We start from the raw sequence: 16,925 nt of genomic DNA, 5'->3' as shown, positions 1-16,925 counted from the left end.
CAATGTGTATTTTTAAAGCATTGTACAGTGTGCAGTTCATAATGACACAAGTGGCATCATCTTTAACCTGGAAATGCTGCATTACTGGTAGGATACCAGTAAGAATCCAAACAACAAACAGGCTGTACTAATTATATTAGGACCGTATTAAATGCCTGAAAGGCATCATTTGTCTGTATGATGTCCCATTTACAAAAGCTTGAATTGTACAGCAACCTGAACTGTAACTTCATCACTTTGTTGCAGTCCTTGACAGTACGAATGTCGTGTAAATGCACATCTTAACAATGACCAGAGCCGAGGCCCCCAACAGGAACACGTAGGCATTTATTATTCTCCATTGTGGCTACAGATACGTATCTAGAACAAAAAGTAATCCTTCAACTTGTTGGTACCGGTAATAACAAGTTAATCACTTTTAAAATCCCTAAATGAATGCTTCTTAACTGGCAATGAAATACTTGTTTTCTATAAGCATTCATGAATTAACCGCATCAAAATAACAGCAGATAAATAAAACCTAATTAGTTTTTACAGGTCCGTTTAGGATACTCATTTAAAAAACATCTGTCATGCAAACTCAACGTGCAGGGAACATGCGCAAGTTATACCCAAAAAAAGGCATTTTAGAACACAATTATTCATTGGCATTGTTGAGCATGAAAATGTTACCTTTGGTAGCACAATTATATAAAAAAAAAAATTACCTAAATCCAGTTCACAAGATACATACATTATGTGGTTAATGAACTGATGCAAAGCTTTGTCTGCATGGATTTCATTTTGTAACCCAACATTACACCCAGTGCAAATCTGCCTAAAACGAATGCACGTTGCAGGACTTTTAACATAAAGACATGGTTTACAAGTTCATGTTGCATAAAACATCTGTAACATACAAGAACATTTCAGATATTAGTAGCTTATGCAGCTCTCCAAGTGGTACATCGGCTCCCTGCTCTGAACAACCACATAATTGAGGCAAATGTAAGCATTGAGAGCACATTGGCCAATAAGAGAGGAAGGTCACAGCAAGTAATTCATCATTTCATGGATGCTGAAAAGTAGAATCCAGCTGTCATCTTCCGCAAGTAACACATCTTAACCCAGAGCTTTTCAGTATAGCAGTGCGTGATCCTTATTACAAAAATCATGTGACATGACTCAGTCCATCAGCGGCTCTTCCATACCATGGAGCTGCCCTATGCCCCCTGATCTGAATAGTGCAAGCCTTCATTTCAAACCATATTAATGGAATAACTATGAAACATATTGCTAGCTGATATTATGGTTTAACTGCTCTTCTCTGGGTGGCCTTTTTTAGCTGCAGAGAAAAGCTAAAAACGAAACACATTAACCCCATAGTAACGCCCCTGACGTTTGTATTCCTCTACCAAAATCTCAGTCCCATTAGTTTTGACAGTCTGTCAATCAGTGGTTAAACAAGGAGCATTAGACCACAAGAGACTCAAGTACAGAAGTGATGAATTGATGCCGTGTCCTTTCTCTCCAACTTATGTCTCATGGGCATACACTCCTGAGGGCCCATGTACAGTAGGTATGGCAGATCTGTGAGCAGCTCTTTAAAGGAAAGGGATGGGGGGGGGCAAAAACAAATGAGTAGCGAGTCCATGCAGTGCTGCGAATCATTTACCTACAGAAGGCTGACCACTTGTCTCTAACACCAACTTCAGGAGGTGTGGACTTCTCATGGGCTCAACATACACACACATAGATCGGTTGCGCATTACACTGTAGAGGAGCGACAGCTTCCCTCAGACAGCGCAGCGTTAACACGGACACATGGGTTGAACTCTTGTAATCTGGACAAACTGTGGATCTTAGAAGCCAATCTTGCCACGGGTCATGGAGTAGCCCAGCTTGGCCTCATTGTTGATGAAAGACATGATGCCCAGATAGGTCTCGATGAGCAGGGGTCTCTCCAGGATCAGGACACCGTTGGCCCGACCCGGGATGGGGTGCTCCTTATGGGCTTTCTTTACTGCCTGGACCAGCTGGGTCCTGAAGTTGTCCAACTTGGTAAGTAAAATAAAAAGAACATGAAACCAGAGCACCCATCCACAGCCCTCCCATCAATAATAGTGTATAATGTATATGCATATAGAACTGTCTACAATGAAAGCAACATCTCCTGGAGCTGCTATCAAATGTGGAATAATGCATGCTGAGACTTTACAGCTAAAATGTGCTTGCTCTATTTATTACATGTAACCATGCTAATGGCTCTGATTGAGAAAATGCAGTCATATCCCCAGATAATTGCCCCAGGTACCATTGTTGTCTGGCCAATAAAATATAAACAAACAGCTCTGAAAATAACTGTTCATACACAAAGTCATGACTAGTTATATGAACAATCGGCTTTCTCTCAAGGGATGAATTTTGTTTTTCAGGCATCAATCAGTCTATTGTTTTCAGTTGAGCTGCTTTTGCCGCCTGTTGTGCACAAATGAACTGCTGCACCAGTGGTCACCATTGTTTGTCTTGTGAAATCTGCAGAAGGCCAACACAAAAAGCTACCTTACATTTCAAGCTTTAAATCCTCTGTTTTCCAAATATCAATCTATTAGATAAATGACTGAAAATGCAGCCTTTTAGCCTTTTGTTAAGGGGATTATACCTGGCAGAGGGAGGCCACCTTCTCATCAGCGTGGGACATGGGGTGCTCTGTGAAGGTGGCGTAGGGCATGTCCGTGGACCAGGGGTTCCAGCGGTTTAAGAACGAGGCCCGAGGACGTTTGTCCCACTGGACGCGAATCCCGTAGCCCTCTCTCCTGTAAGTAAACACAACAGTGAAAGAATCAGCCAGCTACAAGGACCAGCAGTACACCAAACACTGCCACAAAGCTGAGCCACTTATGCTTAGAGGCATTTTTTAATTCGTATAGAGTGTTTTTTAAATCTCCCCCAGTTCTAAAATAACAATGAAATCACCAAACAGCTACAAAGCAACAAGATTATCACAGCTGCAATATTTTAGTAAGTTCTCATGCCACATGCATGACAGGAGTGGAGTCCTGTTCCTAACACTGGTATCAATATGCTTTAGAGCACACACTGAGACGTACTTGTTCAGGGATTTGGGGGGGAACTCAAACTCGCCCACTGAGATGGTGTCTACAGCGTTGAGAGAGATCCTGACGACCTGCTGACACAACAGGTTGATGAAGTCGTACTTGCACACCAGCAGTGACCTGCACACACAAGCAAAAGATGTCAAATCGACTCGACGGACAACATGACCTGCTAGATGAGATAATGTCTTATTGATCTGCCAGAGGGGACATTCAGCACAAGATCAGATGAAAAGAGACACTAAATGATTACATGTTTATGAAATGAGAAGAAAATATAAACTATACAAGCGCAGTTAGACACAAAATGCAGTGACAGGAGTCAACAAAAGAGTCTTTTTGACTTACCTATCAGTTATAAGCACAAGTCTCTCCCTCTCATTGTTCCAGTGGTCAACTCTGCAGACACACACAAACATGGCAGCCACATAAAGCACAATTTGAACCTTGAACTGAAACATTTGTTGTTGCAGTTACATGGTTGAATTAAACACCCGAAGTATCACCCATTTATGATCATGTGACAAACACTCCTCCTATGCTGTGACCTTAAGGAGTCTCCAGCTGATGTGTCTGCATGGACATACTTGTACAGTGAGCCCGCAGTGCACACAGCATGTCACAGCATGTTGCCTCGTGTGTCAGGCCGATTATAAAACAGTCCCATGCTGCAGGGATACTCACTCAGCCAGCAGCCAGACGCTGAGCACCTCTCCATCCTCCGAAGGGAGTGCCACGGTCCTGATGTCGCTCACCGCCTGCTCTATGGTACCTGGCTGAGATCAGCATCACACAACCGTCAGTCCCCAGCATCACCTCAGAGACCCGCGTCCGCTTCCTCCCTGTGATGTGCTGGTGCAGCTCTCACAATGCGCTGTAATGCACTGCTACCTAAGCGTGCCAAGTTAGTGCTTTATTTACCACATGTGCCTTTGAAGCGCGTGATTGTACTGGAGGGGCTTGTTTTGAACAGACATATGGTCTTAATTCAAAACAAACCGGCCTTGGTGCCGATTAACGCAAGACGTTATTATGGAGCCACTTACCCTGAACACGAAATAGTCCTTGACTTTCGCTTGGATCGTGGGGTTGTGCACATGAAAAGGCGTCAGCGTTTGTAACGGAGGGCAGCAGGCCACCGAGGCTCCGTGTCCGAGGCTCCGTCCGGCCTCCGGCGGCGTGAAGGCAACCTCGACCCCCTCCTCGGTTTCTGCGGGGTGGAGAATCGCAGCGCCCGGACTCTCCGGCTCCATCGTGTCGTTCAGCTGAAGCATGGTGGAACAAATCGCGGAGCTTCCCGACAATGTGCGCCAAGGGTTAGATTAGAAAACGTCCTTCGGAGGATGCGGACTCACCCATTGCGCACGAATAATGTTTTGATTGTGAGGGCTACGAGGAAGTGGTCCCCTCTTGCTTTACTTCACTTCCCCCGTTGAATTTCCTTCCTCTTAAAGGGACACAGCTAATTACATAAGCAGGTGCTTTCATCATTAATAGCGCTGTGATGACCGAATATTCTGAAGTCGGCTGTCACTTCTGTATCCAATTTAAGCTTTAAGAGATAATGTTTATCCAGTAATAGTCTGCATGTAGACTAAATTCTAGCATTTGGCAGATAGTGTCCTTGAAAAGTCTGGCCGTGTATACTTAATTTCCCATGAGCAGAGGGAAGAGGTCTAAGAAAAATCAAAGACTAGAGGCAAGTATTGGTTGAAGTAGTGGACTGACAGTGACATGCTGAGTCTGTTTTTTCTTATATCTCTGACATCCTGTAAAACATCAGAAAGATTCCTTCTCTGTCGTGTTTGCAGCTCATTCAGAACCAGATTCAGAAACAGCTTGCGGAAAGAAGGCTGTGTTACTGTTTGCTGGTTTTGGCTCCACCAGAGGACACAGGTAGGAACTGTTCAAGGTGTGGTGGATGGAGTGTGGTTGCTGGTTTCCTTGGATGTAAACTGTTATGATCAATCTGTCACAGTTAGAGTTAGTTTGCAGTTGTATTTTTGATGTTCTTCTGCTTCAGCACTATTTTATGGTTTATTGTTGCAGTTGGTTTAAGTGTCTTGTATCGTGCCTCCTTTATATTCAGCCTTCTTCATGTGGGGGACAGCACCCGACCTGTGAAGGTGCTCTGGTGCTTAGCATTATTAAAGATTGTTGCTCCATGCATCAACTCAACATCTCCAACCCCCTAGAAGCATTGAGATGCATAACCAGATGTTTGTTGCTCAGTGGAAATGTAGACATGGCGTTCATTCTGGCCTAGATGGCGCCAGAGACACGTCTGATGTCCTTCTTCATCATTATGTCTCCCAGAGACCTCCAAGCTTTAACTTTGGGTCAACACTGTTTCAATGAATTATGCCGGCCTCTGCATACTCATAATTTGATGTCCCCTTACCGAGATGGGCTGATGGACATTTCAGTCGTACCCTTTCATCAATGCTGTCTTCTTTTTTTTTTTAACCTCTTGTAATGTTCTACTGCAGAGTGTTCATGCAGGCACCTCCTTCACTCCTTGTCTCAATGGATGATTGTGTGTCTAGCATGTTATCCAGTGCGGAAGCAGTTAAAAGGCACCAGAGCTCCAAATGTCTTGTGATTTTAGAGCTAACCCCCCGTATTATTCTGAGGGAGAATCACTGAGTCCATTTAGAGTGACAGGTGTGCTTTACAGGCCGTTGTAGGGAGGCTAAGAGATCAATTCAAACCCCTCAGTTCTTCTTCTGCAGTGTCATCAGCTCCAGTTTCAGGTTGCAGAGGAGATGAACAGATGAATCCTCCAAATGGGGTCCAGTTTCGTGTTAGTTGGGTCCACCATTGCTAACCCACGTGGGACACCCCTGCAGAGGGGAGGACGACACCAGAAAGTTGGACTGACCATATCCCTGCCTTGGAGGACACTGGAGTAACCGAGAGGGGCCTTCTTCTGATGGTGTGACTGTATCCAGGACAACAGGCAGACCAATCACCAGGAGTGTCATCAGCTGAAGCTGGATGTCCAGCTCGCCAACAGGGACCACCTGTGTGCCCTCGAGATTATCGTATGTCACCGTCCAGTGGAGCCATGTTTCTGGGGAGCTGGACTGCGTCTCAAGCTCAGACCCTGGGGCAGGGTCTCATGAAGCAGTTGAGTACATGCTTTGATCTATTCGTTGTACTTGCGTTTACGTTTTTTAGATGTGTTTTTAGTGTGGGGAGGGGAGGCAGCTGTGGAGATCACATTATGTGCATGTTTAGTGTTCCTTTGACTGATAAATTACAGTAGCTCCAGTTTAGAAGGTGATGGCGTGCTGTGTTCAAGTGCTGTGCCTTAGATTAGGAGTTAAGCCTTGTGTGTAGTTGGTTTCACAATTCAATGGAAGCCACGTTGTGGCAGGATGTGGCGTGTCATCCTGTGTTTGTGACCCTCCTCCCTTTAATGAGTTGTGTTTACAGTTGCTCACCATTAATTAAAGTTTGCTCTTTGAAAATCACACTGAAGGTCGGTACTTCAATGGCAGCATTTTCCTGCTAGATAAGACTCAAACCTGAATGAACCTCAATGAGCTAACTACCAACACCATATTTCATAAAACCTGTCACTATTTAAAGCCATCAGGACATTTTAAACAACATTAAGATTTTCACTTTGAATAATTTGCATTGAAAATTGTGAAGTAATTAAAATGTATTTGCAGCTCCTAAATTGACACATATTGGAAACCTGATAAATAAATCATCGGACCTGCAGTTATGTTACATTTTACTATTGATATGAACAAGCTGAAGCTACATCTTCAAGGTATTTTCTGCAGAACATCACGGCAATAATAAAATAATTACTTATTTTCAAGTTAGATGTGACAATCTTTTGATCTTCAGATACTCACTGAGAAAGAATTGCACATCCCCACCACCGGGGGCTCTTGTGAACCTTGAGCCTGTTTCCAACAGCTTGTGTTGTAGGACTGTGAATGATCGTATATAATAAACCAACATTTGCAGGTTCCGTTTGGCAAAAGATGATGTTGTAATTAATGATTATTTGGTTTTTCATTGATCACTTTCATTGCTTGCTTACAGAGATTGTGCATTGATTTGTGTGAGAGCACGTTGCAGCACACGTGAAGCGTGAAGGTGTCACTTTGTGCATGTGCACTCCTGTTGCATCTGTACTGTGAAAGTGCACACGTGACCTCTGCTGCCAGGCACCAGGTGTTGAGTTGTTGCTCTTCAAAAGCCAAACTTTAAGACCATCCTCGATTTATTGAGGAAGCAAAGAGATACAAATGGGTTCCTGCTGAATCTGGTCTTTCTTATCTGAGCCTGTTAACAACCTGAGGGAGGTCACCATATCTGACTATTTCATTAATGTTTGAACAGGCAGGGATGATCATATTTGTAGTTATTGAAATGTGTTTGCGACTCCTAAGATTAAACTGTGAGATTTCCTAGACATGCACGCCATTGAGGGTAGATATTGTGCTTCCTGATAGCAATATTAAAATACACCTTTTGAGTGTAAATAAACATTTCTTTTTGATGATTTCAGTGTTGTTGCCAGATATGATTCCAGTAATAACTGTTATCAAACAGATCTCGTGCACATGTTTCCTATAGAAATGTCTGTTAATGGTTGATCATCTTAAAACACTATTTAAGGTTGGGATTGACACAGAAGCTACAGAGATCTGCATGCACTGCACAGGCTGCCAGAGAATGGAGATGAAGATGTGTTTTCCACTGTTGCTGCTAATCTGCTCTCTCTGCACGGCTGAGCTTCAAACAGAGTCTGACAACGAAATTATTTCACTTGGAAAGCAAGCTGAACCCCAGAGCAGAGAGACAACAAATGCCTCTGGCCCCCGACAGACCTGTACGCCAGACATCCAGGCTGTGCTGAGAGAGATGAGCGCCTCCCTGGCTGAACAAAAGGTGGAGATAAGGCACTTACAGAGAGAGAATCAAGGTACAGTATGAGAGGTAGTGAGGGAAGTAATAAGCAAGCGGAACCACTGCTGTGTGAAAGGAGGTTTTTATAATAACACAAGAAAGAAAAAAGAACAGAAACATTGAATATGTCCTATCTTTAAATCTTTTTTTTTATCAGCACAAGCAGCTAAGCTGAAAGAACTGGAGCTGCAGAACACTCAGGTGGAGAAGCTGAAGCAACAGCAACAAGGTATATATGACACATGTCAAAATGCATATTAGAGACAAGCACACTGTGATGCAAACAGCGATGATAAAATACTTTTAACTGTCAAAGTCTTTTCATCAGAGACTGTGGTTCATTTCACATTTCACACAGTTTTCTCTGTTTATTTCAGTACAAACAGCAGATCTGATGGCCGTGAGAGCCAGAGCAAACGTCACAGAGAACCAGGTGGAAGCTCTGAAGAGGGACAGAGACGGTAAAACAAAAAACTCAACTACAAATTTAGTATTTCAACTGTTACCTAGCCTTAGCCTACCTAGAATGGTCAGTAGCACTGAATTCAGTAACATGCTCATCATTGTAGCCATTACATTGTAACATCAGCCAAACAAGCATGTTTCTCTCTCTCTCTCTCTCTCTCAGTAAAACGAGTGGCTTTCTCAGCCTCTCTGCTGGCTTCAGGCTCAGGAACTGTGGGACCATTTAACACACACACTCCTCTGGTCTTCAGACATGTCGTCTCAAACATCGGAAATGCCTACAGCCCAAACACAGGTACTCAAATTCACACATCTAGACGATGAGTTAGTCTTTTCTGCAATGTTGACTTCAACCTGGTTGACAGATTTGCATTCACTGACAAAAAGATGTCCCACAGGGTTTTTCATCGCACCAGTGAGAGGAGCCTACCACTTTGAGTTCTACATAGGTGCACATGGACATGCTTCTCATCCTTCAGGTGCTGTGTTGGTCAAGAACGGAGCCCATGTTTTTATTGCATATGAGCATCAGACATCCCATTATGGGAGTTCTGCTAATGGCGTTACGCTGCTTCTAGAGGTCGGAGATGTTGTGTTTTTACGTCTGTGGGCAAACACAAGGATGTTTGACAATGAAAACCGACATAGCACCTTCAGTGGACATCTGCTTTTCACCATGTGAGAGGGAAGCAGTCCCTCTTCTTCAGCTAGATGAAAGCAGAGCACGCACTGTAGAAGTGGATGAGTGGTTGTTGATAACAGTGTCATTTCTTTTCCTTTAGCAACACTGAGCAGCAGCAACATCTTTTGATTAGAAACGCTTCCTGAATTTTTCACCTGGACGTCTTTCTGCATTTGCATCAACACACAGACAGTGAGGGAATACTTCTGCTAGATTCTTCTCAACATTAGGTTCAGGAAGTGCAGTAATTCATGAGAAAGTTGTGGAAATGTTTGCTTTTTTATTTGTAGGTTACAAAGTGTCTTGACATACATGTGTACTGCATCAGTATGCATTATTCATCTTGTACATGAAAGCTGTATGACGAGGCTTCACAGCAACAATCATTTGTACATATTAAATACTGTATATTGTATTGTTATTATATTCTCTCATATTTGAACGAATAAACATAATTTTATTGCGATTGCAACTGAAATTGGTTACTGTGCTATCCATAGTAATGGTAATACAACAATAATAAGTAAAAAAGAAATAAAACCTGTAACCTGGTGATGCACAAACACTGTTTAAGTAATGTTTTCCTTGATAGAGACCTGATTCTTTATTATATGTCATCTTGTATTTACACAATATAAAGAGCATTGTGCTTTAAAAAAATACTACACCACTGACTTTTGCTCTTAATTTTATTGCTCTGTGAGCTCTGTAATTACTGATCAACTCAAATTAATGGTCTAAATGGACCCAGAGAGAACAGAGATTTTAGTATGGAAATCAGGGTGAAACTATAAAAGTAAGAGGGAGAAAATTCTAAAAAAGGTTTCCTCGCCTTCGCTGTCAGCGGGGAAGGGGTCTCAACAAATATTTGATCTTTCTTATGCTTTCACTTGTTTGCAGTAAGGGTATCTGTACAGCACAATACTGAGCGTGCATGTAGTGTCTTCATAAATGTAGTGGTAGATAAAATACTCAGATCCTTTAATTAGGTAAAAGTACTAACACCACACTGTGAAAATACACCACGAAGTGAAGGTCCAGCATTTAAACCTTAAATAAAAGTATGTATGTATTAGAATCAAAACTGACTTAAAGTCTGCAGTAATATGGTGGTTAAACCTGTGAGTGTTTAACTGGTATGATGTTGATTAATGTTCTGCTGCATTAATGTGTTGTGCATTTTACTGCTGTAGATGTTTAAGGTTAAGCTCACTTGAACCATCTTATATAATGCTATGTAGTTTAATCTACAGCCATGCATCAGAGTCTAGTTGATCAAATGTTTGTAGTGCCAAGATAAAGCTTGTTTGGCACAATTAACAGTCCAAAACCCAAATGTATTAATTTAACTATGATACAAATCCTCACCATTGAGAAGCTGGAACTAGGAGATACTCACACTTTTTATTAGATAAAAATGAATTAATTAAATGATTAATTGTTTCAGCTTCAGTTGGCCCTAAATGAGAAAGTGGGTCTTTGACCGATCACCCTCATGGCTCACAAACACACAGTGGACGTCTCATTTAAAAAGCACACAGGTTTTATTGCATATCAATTTCATGTATAAATTCTTCATAGCATTGGAAAGATTACATTTGGTATACATTGCTATTCTACAGAATTAACATCAGAGTCATATCTTTTCAATGAAATTTCTCTAAAGTACATCTTCAATAATCACAAGCATCAAAAGAACTGCAATTTCAGAATTGTTCAACATTATTCTACAATCCTTTATTGTTTTTCATTATGTCTTGTCCCACAAGTCTTTTCTATGTCTTTCAGAGCCACCTGTAAGGCAGTCAAGAACTTGAAGTCAAACCTACTAACCTAACCACATGTACAATAAGTGCATCTACGGATTTATTTTTTTCTTTTCTTTTTTTTTCTCATTTTTTGATTTGATACACATTTCACAAATGGACATCATTATGACTGCTAAACACGTCATGCACAATATCTTTTTTTTTTGTTTGTTTTCAATAAACATAACAGAGGCGATATACAACTCAGATTCAAACAAAACAAGCACCATCCATTTAAACCCATATTTTTCAATGATATTTTTCTTCAGACAAATGCATCATTGTTTTTCATTCTTTAAAATACTATACAGTTAAAAAGAAACAATATGTATATTTTTACCTTCTCCTGTAACAGTGGGGGGAAAACAGCAACCATGTTCTATTATGCTGAAACATATATCAGCGACCATCTGCCAGAATACTTTCTGAAGTTGGCAAAATGGAATACTTCAATGCCTTCAATTCCTTTGCTTTACACAGCGCGTACTTATTACAGTAGTCCATGACATGAATTACTACATATAGTCAGCCTAAAAACATAGCAACCCAAGTCTTTACATTTTATAACCACGAGTTGGAAAACAATGTGTTTACCATGAATGAAATCTCATTCAGTAGAATTATAAAAAAAAGACTTCTGTCTTTAGAAAAATGAGATGATGCATCAGTCCCAGCATCACACTACCACCTGCTGTGGTGAAGAAAAATTACAGTGCTTCTGTTTCAGGTTTTTCTTATCTCTCCGTGTCGAGCGCCAGTTGCTCGTCTTACTGAAAGTGAAACTAGTCTGAAAATGTTTCTGTGTTCTAAGTTCTAGAGACCTAAGCCTGATCAATTTATGGCTTGGACCCATATGGTTTAAGTACTAGTTTGAAAATACAGCATCAGGCCTAGTTCTGAAAGTCCCAGTACGCAGGGAGGATCAAGGCCACAATGATCAACAATGCTCACCCCCCCCTGCCTCCTGCAGCTATCTACAGTTATCTACAGTAAATGACTCATGCCCTCCATGGCACAGCTACCTTGTAGACCACATGGAATGAGTTTTCAGTATGATCTCACAAGAAGAACAGGGAATAGAAAGTCAAACTCATGATCAAGTGTTTCTGTTTTCCCCATCCAGAATCAAGTAGACATTTTTTATTTTATTTTTTTTACATGTGGACTGACCAGCAGAATTATGATGTCCATTTTAACACTATCTGTGGTTTCATTTACTCTCTCTCTTTCTTTTTTTTTAGTTTCACGAGTCCTTACTTTCCTTCTTGCATGACCAGCGAGTTTGTTCACTCCGATGCAGCAGACGTTCATGCAGATGTGACCGTGTGTTTTAGACGTTTGGACCATGTAATACAGGACAAATAATCTTAAAAAGAATATGCACTGGTTACACTACATGTATCAAATGTAAAAGGGAGGGAAAAAAAGGGAGCTCGATGTGCTAGAAACTAGTCAGATTCAATAGTGTGACAACGTAATGCCCTTTTGTGACATTCATAGTGAAAGTTGTCCAAGTCTGTCCCCCCACCCCCATAACACTTGAACAAGACACATTCGGCATACTGGGTAAAATGGTTGAACTGAAACAAGAGAAACAACTAAACACTGCAGGACGTTACGATGCCAAATAGGACCTAAAACTAACTACAGCTATCTTTCACTATAAATAAAAACAATTAATTTCATGGGTTCTTCTCCATTTTGGCACACTAACGCTTCAAAACCAGAGATTCAGAATCTCCCTCACGCTCTGATAGGCGTTCATTCCTTCAGCAACAAGAAAAGAGGGATAAAATGACTTTTCTTCATTTCACTCCTCCAGTCAGGACAAAACAACCAAAAATAAATACATACACACACTTCTGAAATCAAATTTATAAGAGCGTAATAAGAAAAGAAAAAAAACAACTATGACAGCAAAGGCAAGCCCCTTGGAAATGAAATGATTGTCAGAGAACAAAACATTTTCTATGGGTTATTTGGCACATACCACTCTTGCTATGAACATCTAGGTTATTTTGTACATCATATGACAATATCATACAATTTTGGTCCTTCTCTAAAATAATTATATTAACAATTTAGCACTGCGGTGCCTACAAAGAAACAATACTGTGGTATCTAAGAGGAAAGAAAGTAAATAAAATTAACAAATGACGATGAAATAAACAAGCAGAGAAAGACTTTCCTCGTTTTTTGAGTATGATTTTAAATTCATTTTCAGCATGATCAAATTGGGTAACCAGTTACGACGGCTAGTGTCCCAGACAGCTCATTAAAATCACCGGTTGCTGTGCACGTCTGAACATCATTCTCCGTGTAATCATTCAAAAATCAACAGTCTACTGGAACTGTCATTTCCTCAAGTAACATTTAGTGTGGTGCTATCGTTGATTCTGCAGTTATAACTGAAACAAGATCAGTAAATGAGTCGCCCATGATTGATGGGGGAAACCTGGAGACAATAGTGCACGCGCCCACTATGTTCCGAGTGAAACAGCACCACCTTGTGGACATGCAGTGCTGATGCAGTGCTGATGCTGCAGTGCTTGTGGTAGGCGGTGTACACGGACTTTAGAGACATACTAGTCATTAAGTGTCTTTATGAGAGCCTCGCGTAGGGTCTCCGCGGTGCTGGGGTGAGCCTTGTGGACTTGGGGAGGATCAGAGTAACGCAGAGTTTCAATGCTGTTGAGAAGCATTCATCATGTCCTTCACATCAACAGGAGCTTAGCAGTGCTTTCTCTTTGACAGAGTCTTGCGAGACGCCTCAACTAGGCACAATCTCTCCCTCCTCTTTCTCAATCACTCACACACACACACACACACACACACACACACACACACACACACACACATGAACACACATAACCTCACAAACATATTCTTTCTATCTTGAATGTATGTGACACTGAATTCTTGTCCGGCCTCCACGTCTTCTCACTACTCGTGTCCACTCAGTCTCTTGCCTCTACCTATCCTCCTCCTCCTCCCACTTCCTCTCTCTCGCTCTGTCTCTCGTCTAGATGTGGTTGAGTGGGTGAAAGCTGCTCGTCTCAGACGGTCCACCCCCCATGCTCAGCCAAGCGTCCAGAGAGTTCTGGGAGGGCGCGTGCAAAGGGTTGTTCTCGGAGAGGGACAGCATCATTGCATAAGCCTGCGGGAGAAGACAGGTAACTGTAAACAAGTGGAAACCGAACAGTTCCTCATTTTTAGCACCATTTCTCTCTGTCACCTGTCAGGAAATTAAAGGATAAATTGGTTTGTTTCTGTTCCTTTGGCGCTCATTTCTATTATCTTTTGTTCCAGATCGCAAGGTTTAATAAATAAAAATATCCTTTAATTTATTGACACTACACCTTGTAATTATGTTCCATCAGACTGTTTTAAGACTGAAGATAAGAAAGATAAGAGCAGTTTACAGGCGGGATGTTAGTAGGTTAAGTGGGAGGAAAAGACGTGAGGGGGCAGGACACACAGCTATAGTTTCAGCCACTAAAAACTGGAAGAACGACCTTTTCTTTCATCAAGCACCTGAACATGTGAAAGGATCCCTCTCATGCCTTTATCTCAGTTTTTTGTCCTTCCTCCTGTCTGATCAGAACATGTCTTTCCTGTCCCTCCCTCTTTTAGTGGACATCCAAAAGCCAGTCACATACCTGGGTTTTAGCCTGCCTGTACAATGTCTCTTTCAATGCCTCCGACTCTAGCGAAGTGTTAAATATGTCTTTAACGTCAAAGGGTTGCTCGCCACTGGCTGCTTTACGTAACCCCTCCAGGCTCTTGGGAAAGCTGGGCAGACCCTCCAGGTCCAAGAGAGAGCCCTCCTCCTCTATACACCTGCACACCGAGGGATGGGTGGATGGATGGCAGTGATAGGGCAGTGCGGGTGGTTTGGTTGGGGAATGGATGGATGGGTAAATGGATGGCAAGATAGATGGAGAGTTAATGCAATGGGGCGGGGAAGGAAAATAGCAGGAGGAAGTTTAGGTGAAGGAAAACATGAAGAGAGGAGAAAAGGAGATGTACGATTAATAAGAGGACAGACAGTAGAGGGAATAAATTAGGAAGAAAAAGGAGAGAGGAGGAGCAGAAGCTGATCTCACATCAGCTAAACTGAAACTTTAGAGTGAAGGAGATCTCGACCTTCTCTACTCCTGCCTGTCCCTCTCAGCACGTAGCCGTGTCCAGTCGACAAAATGAATACCTGCGAGTGTGTTCATAGCTCATAGCTAATGGAGCCGTCTCCGTCTCTTCCTCCTCCTCGTCCTCCTCATACGCTCCTGTTGTGACAGGAGACGGGGACTCTGGCGCCTCGTCGTGAGACTTCTCTGTCAGGCTGCCTTCCTCCTCCTCCTCATCGTCGCCCTCCACTTCCTCTTCCTCCTCTTCCAGCCCCTGGAGGCCTAGCTTGGAGTTGGACAAACTGTGGCTGGGCGGGCGCTCGTCCTCAGCCTGGTCTGATCTGCAGAGGGATCAAAGTATGGAGGAAGTGTCACTCATGTTGGCGGCTGTTTCTGAAACCACTGCCGGCGTTAGTGACGTTTCAGTACAAGAAAACAGGCATTTAAAGCTAATGTAAAGTAATATTTATCCAGTCTGAGGTGCTGCATGTGCTCATTGTTCAAAAGGAAAAAAAAATGTGAAAGACAAAAAACATAAACTGTTGATTTTGGACTGAGCATGAGCAGTCTACCTAACCAATCAGGGAGGGTCTAAGGAAAAAGAAGCCAGGGTTTAAAGGGGAGCGTACTTCCCTGATTTTAAAAATAACCTTTACAAATTGTCTATCATGGGGACCCCAACCTTATTTGCAAATTCAAAACGTTTTTTTTTTTTTTGTTGTTTACCGGCAATGATTGAAAAATGAGAGGGGCTCATTTTAGTTTGTTCTGTGAGTGGTGTGTCCAGTCTAAACATCTAAAGACGTGACTCATCACAAGCGGAGAGAGAAACATAAATAATCTGTTGAGAGCAGGCACAGTCCAACTCCAGTGTCCACACAAACAACACGGGCGCTGACAGTCGGCCCGGAGCGCTTTTCAAACGGCCCGCATGTGATTAATCGGCCCGCTCCTCAGACACGGAGCAGGAGATGCCCCGCTTCAGACTGGCCCCCCTCCACCCCGGAATGGTGGAACATACTCTGTGTGACTGAGGGAAGACGATGGCTGATCTGCAAACAGGCTATCAGCACACCGCCATTACGACCTGCCATCTGTACATTTTCCAGCCAGCACCCCGACTCCCCCTCCATCGCCCCCCGACCACGATGTCATGGCTCATGATATCATTTCCTCCGGGACGGCAAATTTACCCTTTCCATTTTTTGCCACAGAGCGGACATTTATCAAATCAGACAGGATTACCTCTGGGAAGGGGTGCACAGGGACAGGATTGGGTCACACACAGTGGGTGGGTAAATGTGGGTAGGGGGACTTTTTTTTAGGAGGGGGGGTTCTCCTCTTTCAATCTAGATTAAATATCACCATAATCAAATTGCAGAGCTCGTTGGCGGGGAAAAAGTCCATGCCTGTGAACGGAGAGAGAAGCGTAGCTCTGGCATAGGGGGCCCTGGGTTTTGTCATTTAGTCTAAACACGTCAGTTGGGTGTTTGTGTTAGTGGGCTGGGGGTATGGATATAGCGGGTGGATGGGGGAAGAGCTCCATCATCAGTGGATCTCCTAGATAAATGCCTCAACCTGAGTCCCCCCTCAGGGTCCAAACTGCCAGCCATTGTAGCCCAGTCCCAGACAAGGAACCAGCTCCAACTGAAGTTTAATCCAAACCATAGAGCTCAAGCCATGGCCCGGGTCCTCGTTCCAGCCCTAATTACGACCTGGGATTGTGGTCCCGAGGAGACAGATACCTCTTAGTCCTTCAACACTGCAGTGCTGGAAATATCTGTGTACATCTAAACCCTCTAACTTTTTTGTTTGA

General features: G+C 42.7%; 3 protein-coding genes across 6 annotated transcripts in view; 1 reads left to right on the top strand and 2 right to left on the bottom strand.

The window, feature by feature from the left end:
• Nucleotides 1–307: 307 nt before the first annotated feature.
• Nucleotides 308–4,481, bottom strand: tprg1l (tumor protein p63 regulated 1-like). The gene is made up of 6 exons (XM_041946223.1): nucleotides 4,142–4,481; nucleotides 3,780–3,871; nucleotides 3,444–3,494; nucleotides 3,090–3,215; nucleotides 2,642–2,795; nucleotides 308–2,036 (listed from the first exon to the last, which is right to left on the bottom strand). Exons 1-6 carry the CDS (start codon nucleotides 4,367–4,369, stop codon nucleotides 1,842–1,844), a joined length of 846 nt encoding a protein of 281 aa, XP_041802157.1. The 5' UTR covers nucleotides 4,370–4,481; the 3' UTR covers nucleotides 308–1,841.
• A 3,424-nt stretch (nucleotides 4,482–7,905) lies between these two features.
• Nucleotides 7,906–9,177, top strand: LOC121613422 (complement C1q-like protein 2). Its single transcript, XM_041946809.1, has 5 exons — nucleotides 7,906–8,046; nucleotides 8,188–8,259; nucleotides 8,408–8,491; nucleotides 8,659–8,790; nucleotides 8,894–9,177. The coding sequence occupies exons 1-5, from the start codon at nucleotides 7,986–7,988 to the stop codon at nucleotides 9,175–9,177; spliced, it is 633 nt and encodes a 210-aa protein (XP_041802743.1). The 5' UTR covers nucleotides 7,906–7,985.
• A 1,539-nt stretch (nucleotides 9,178–10,716) lies between these two features.
• The window catches only part of prdm16 (PR domain containing 16), a 178,052-nt gene continuing 171,843 nt past the window's right edge, over nucleotides 10,717–16,925 (bottom strand). For all 4 annotated transcript variants that reach the window (XM_041945625.1, XM_041945626.1, XM_041945627.1 and 1 more), the window contains exons 15-16: nucleotides 15,193–15,450; nucleotides 10,717–14,142 (exon numbers count right to left, since the gene is read on the bottom strand). In XM_041945625.1, coding sequence (XP_041801559.1) covers nucleotides 14,130–14,142; nucleotides 15,193–15,450 — 271 coding nt within the window. In that variant the 3' untranslated portion in view covers nucleotides 10,717–14,129. The remainder of the gene's footprint in view (nucleotides 14,143–15,192; nucleotides 15,451–16,925) is intronic.

This window comes from Chelmon rostratus, chromosome 10, assembly GCF_017976325.1.
Source record: "Chelmon rostratus isolate fCheRos1 chromosome 10, fCheRos1.pri, whole genome shotgun sequence".
Classification (NCBI taxonomy): domain Eukaryota; kingdom Metazoa; phylum Chordata; class Actinopteri; order Chaetodontiformes; family Chaetodontidae; genus Chelmon; species Chelmon rostratus.
Note: the sequence above shows the minus strand (reverse complement) of the source record. Positions and strands in the feature narration are given on the sequence as shown.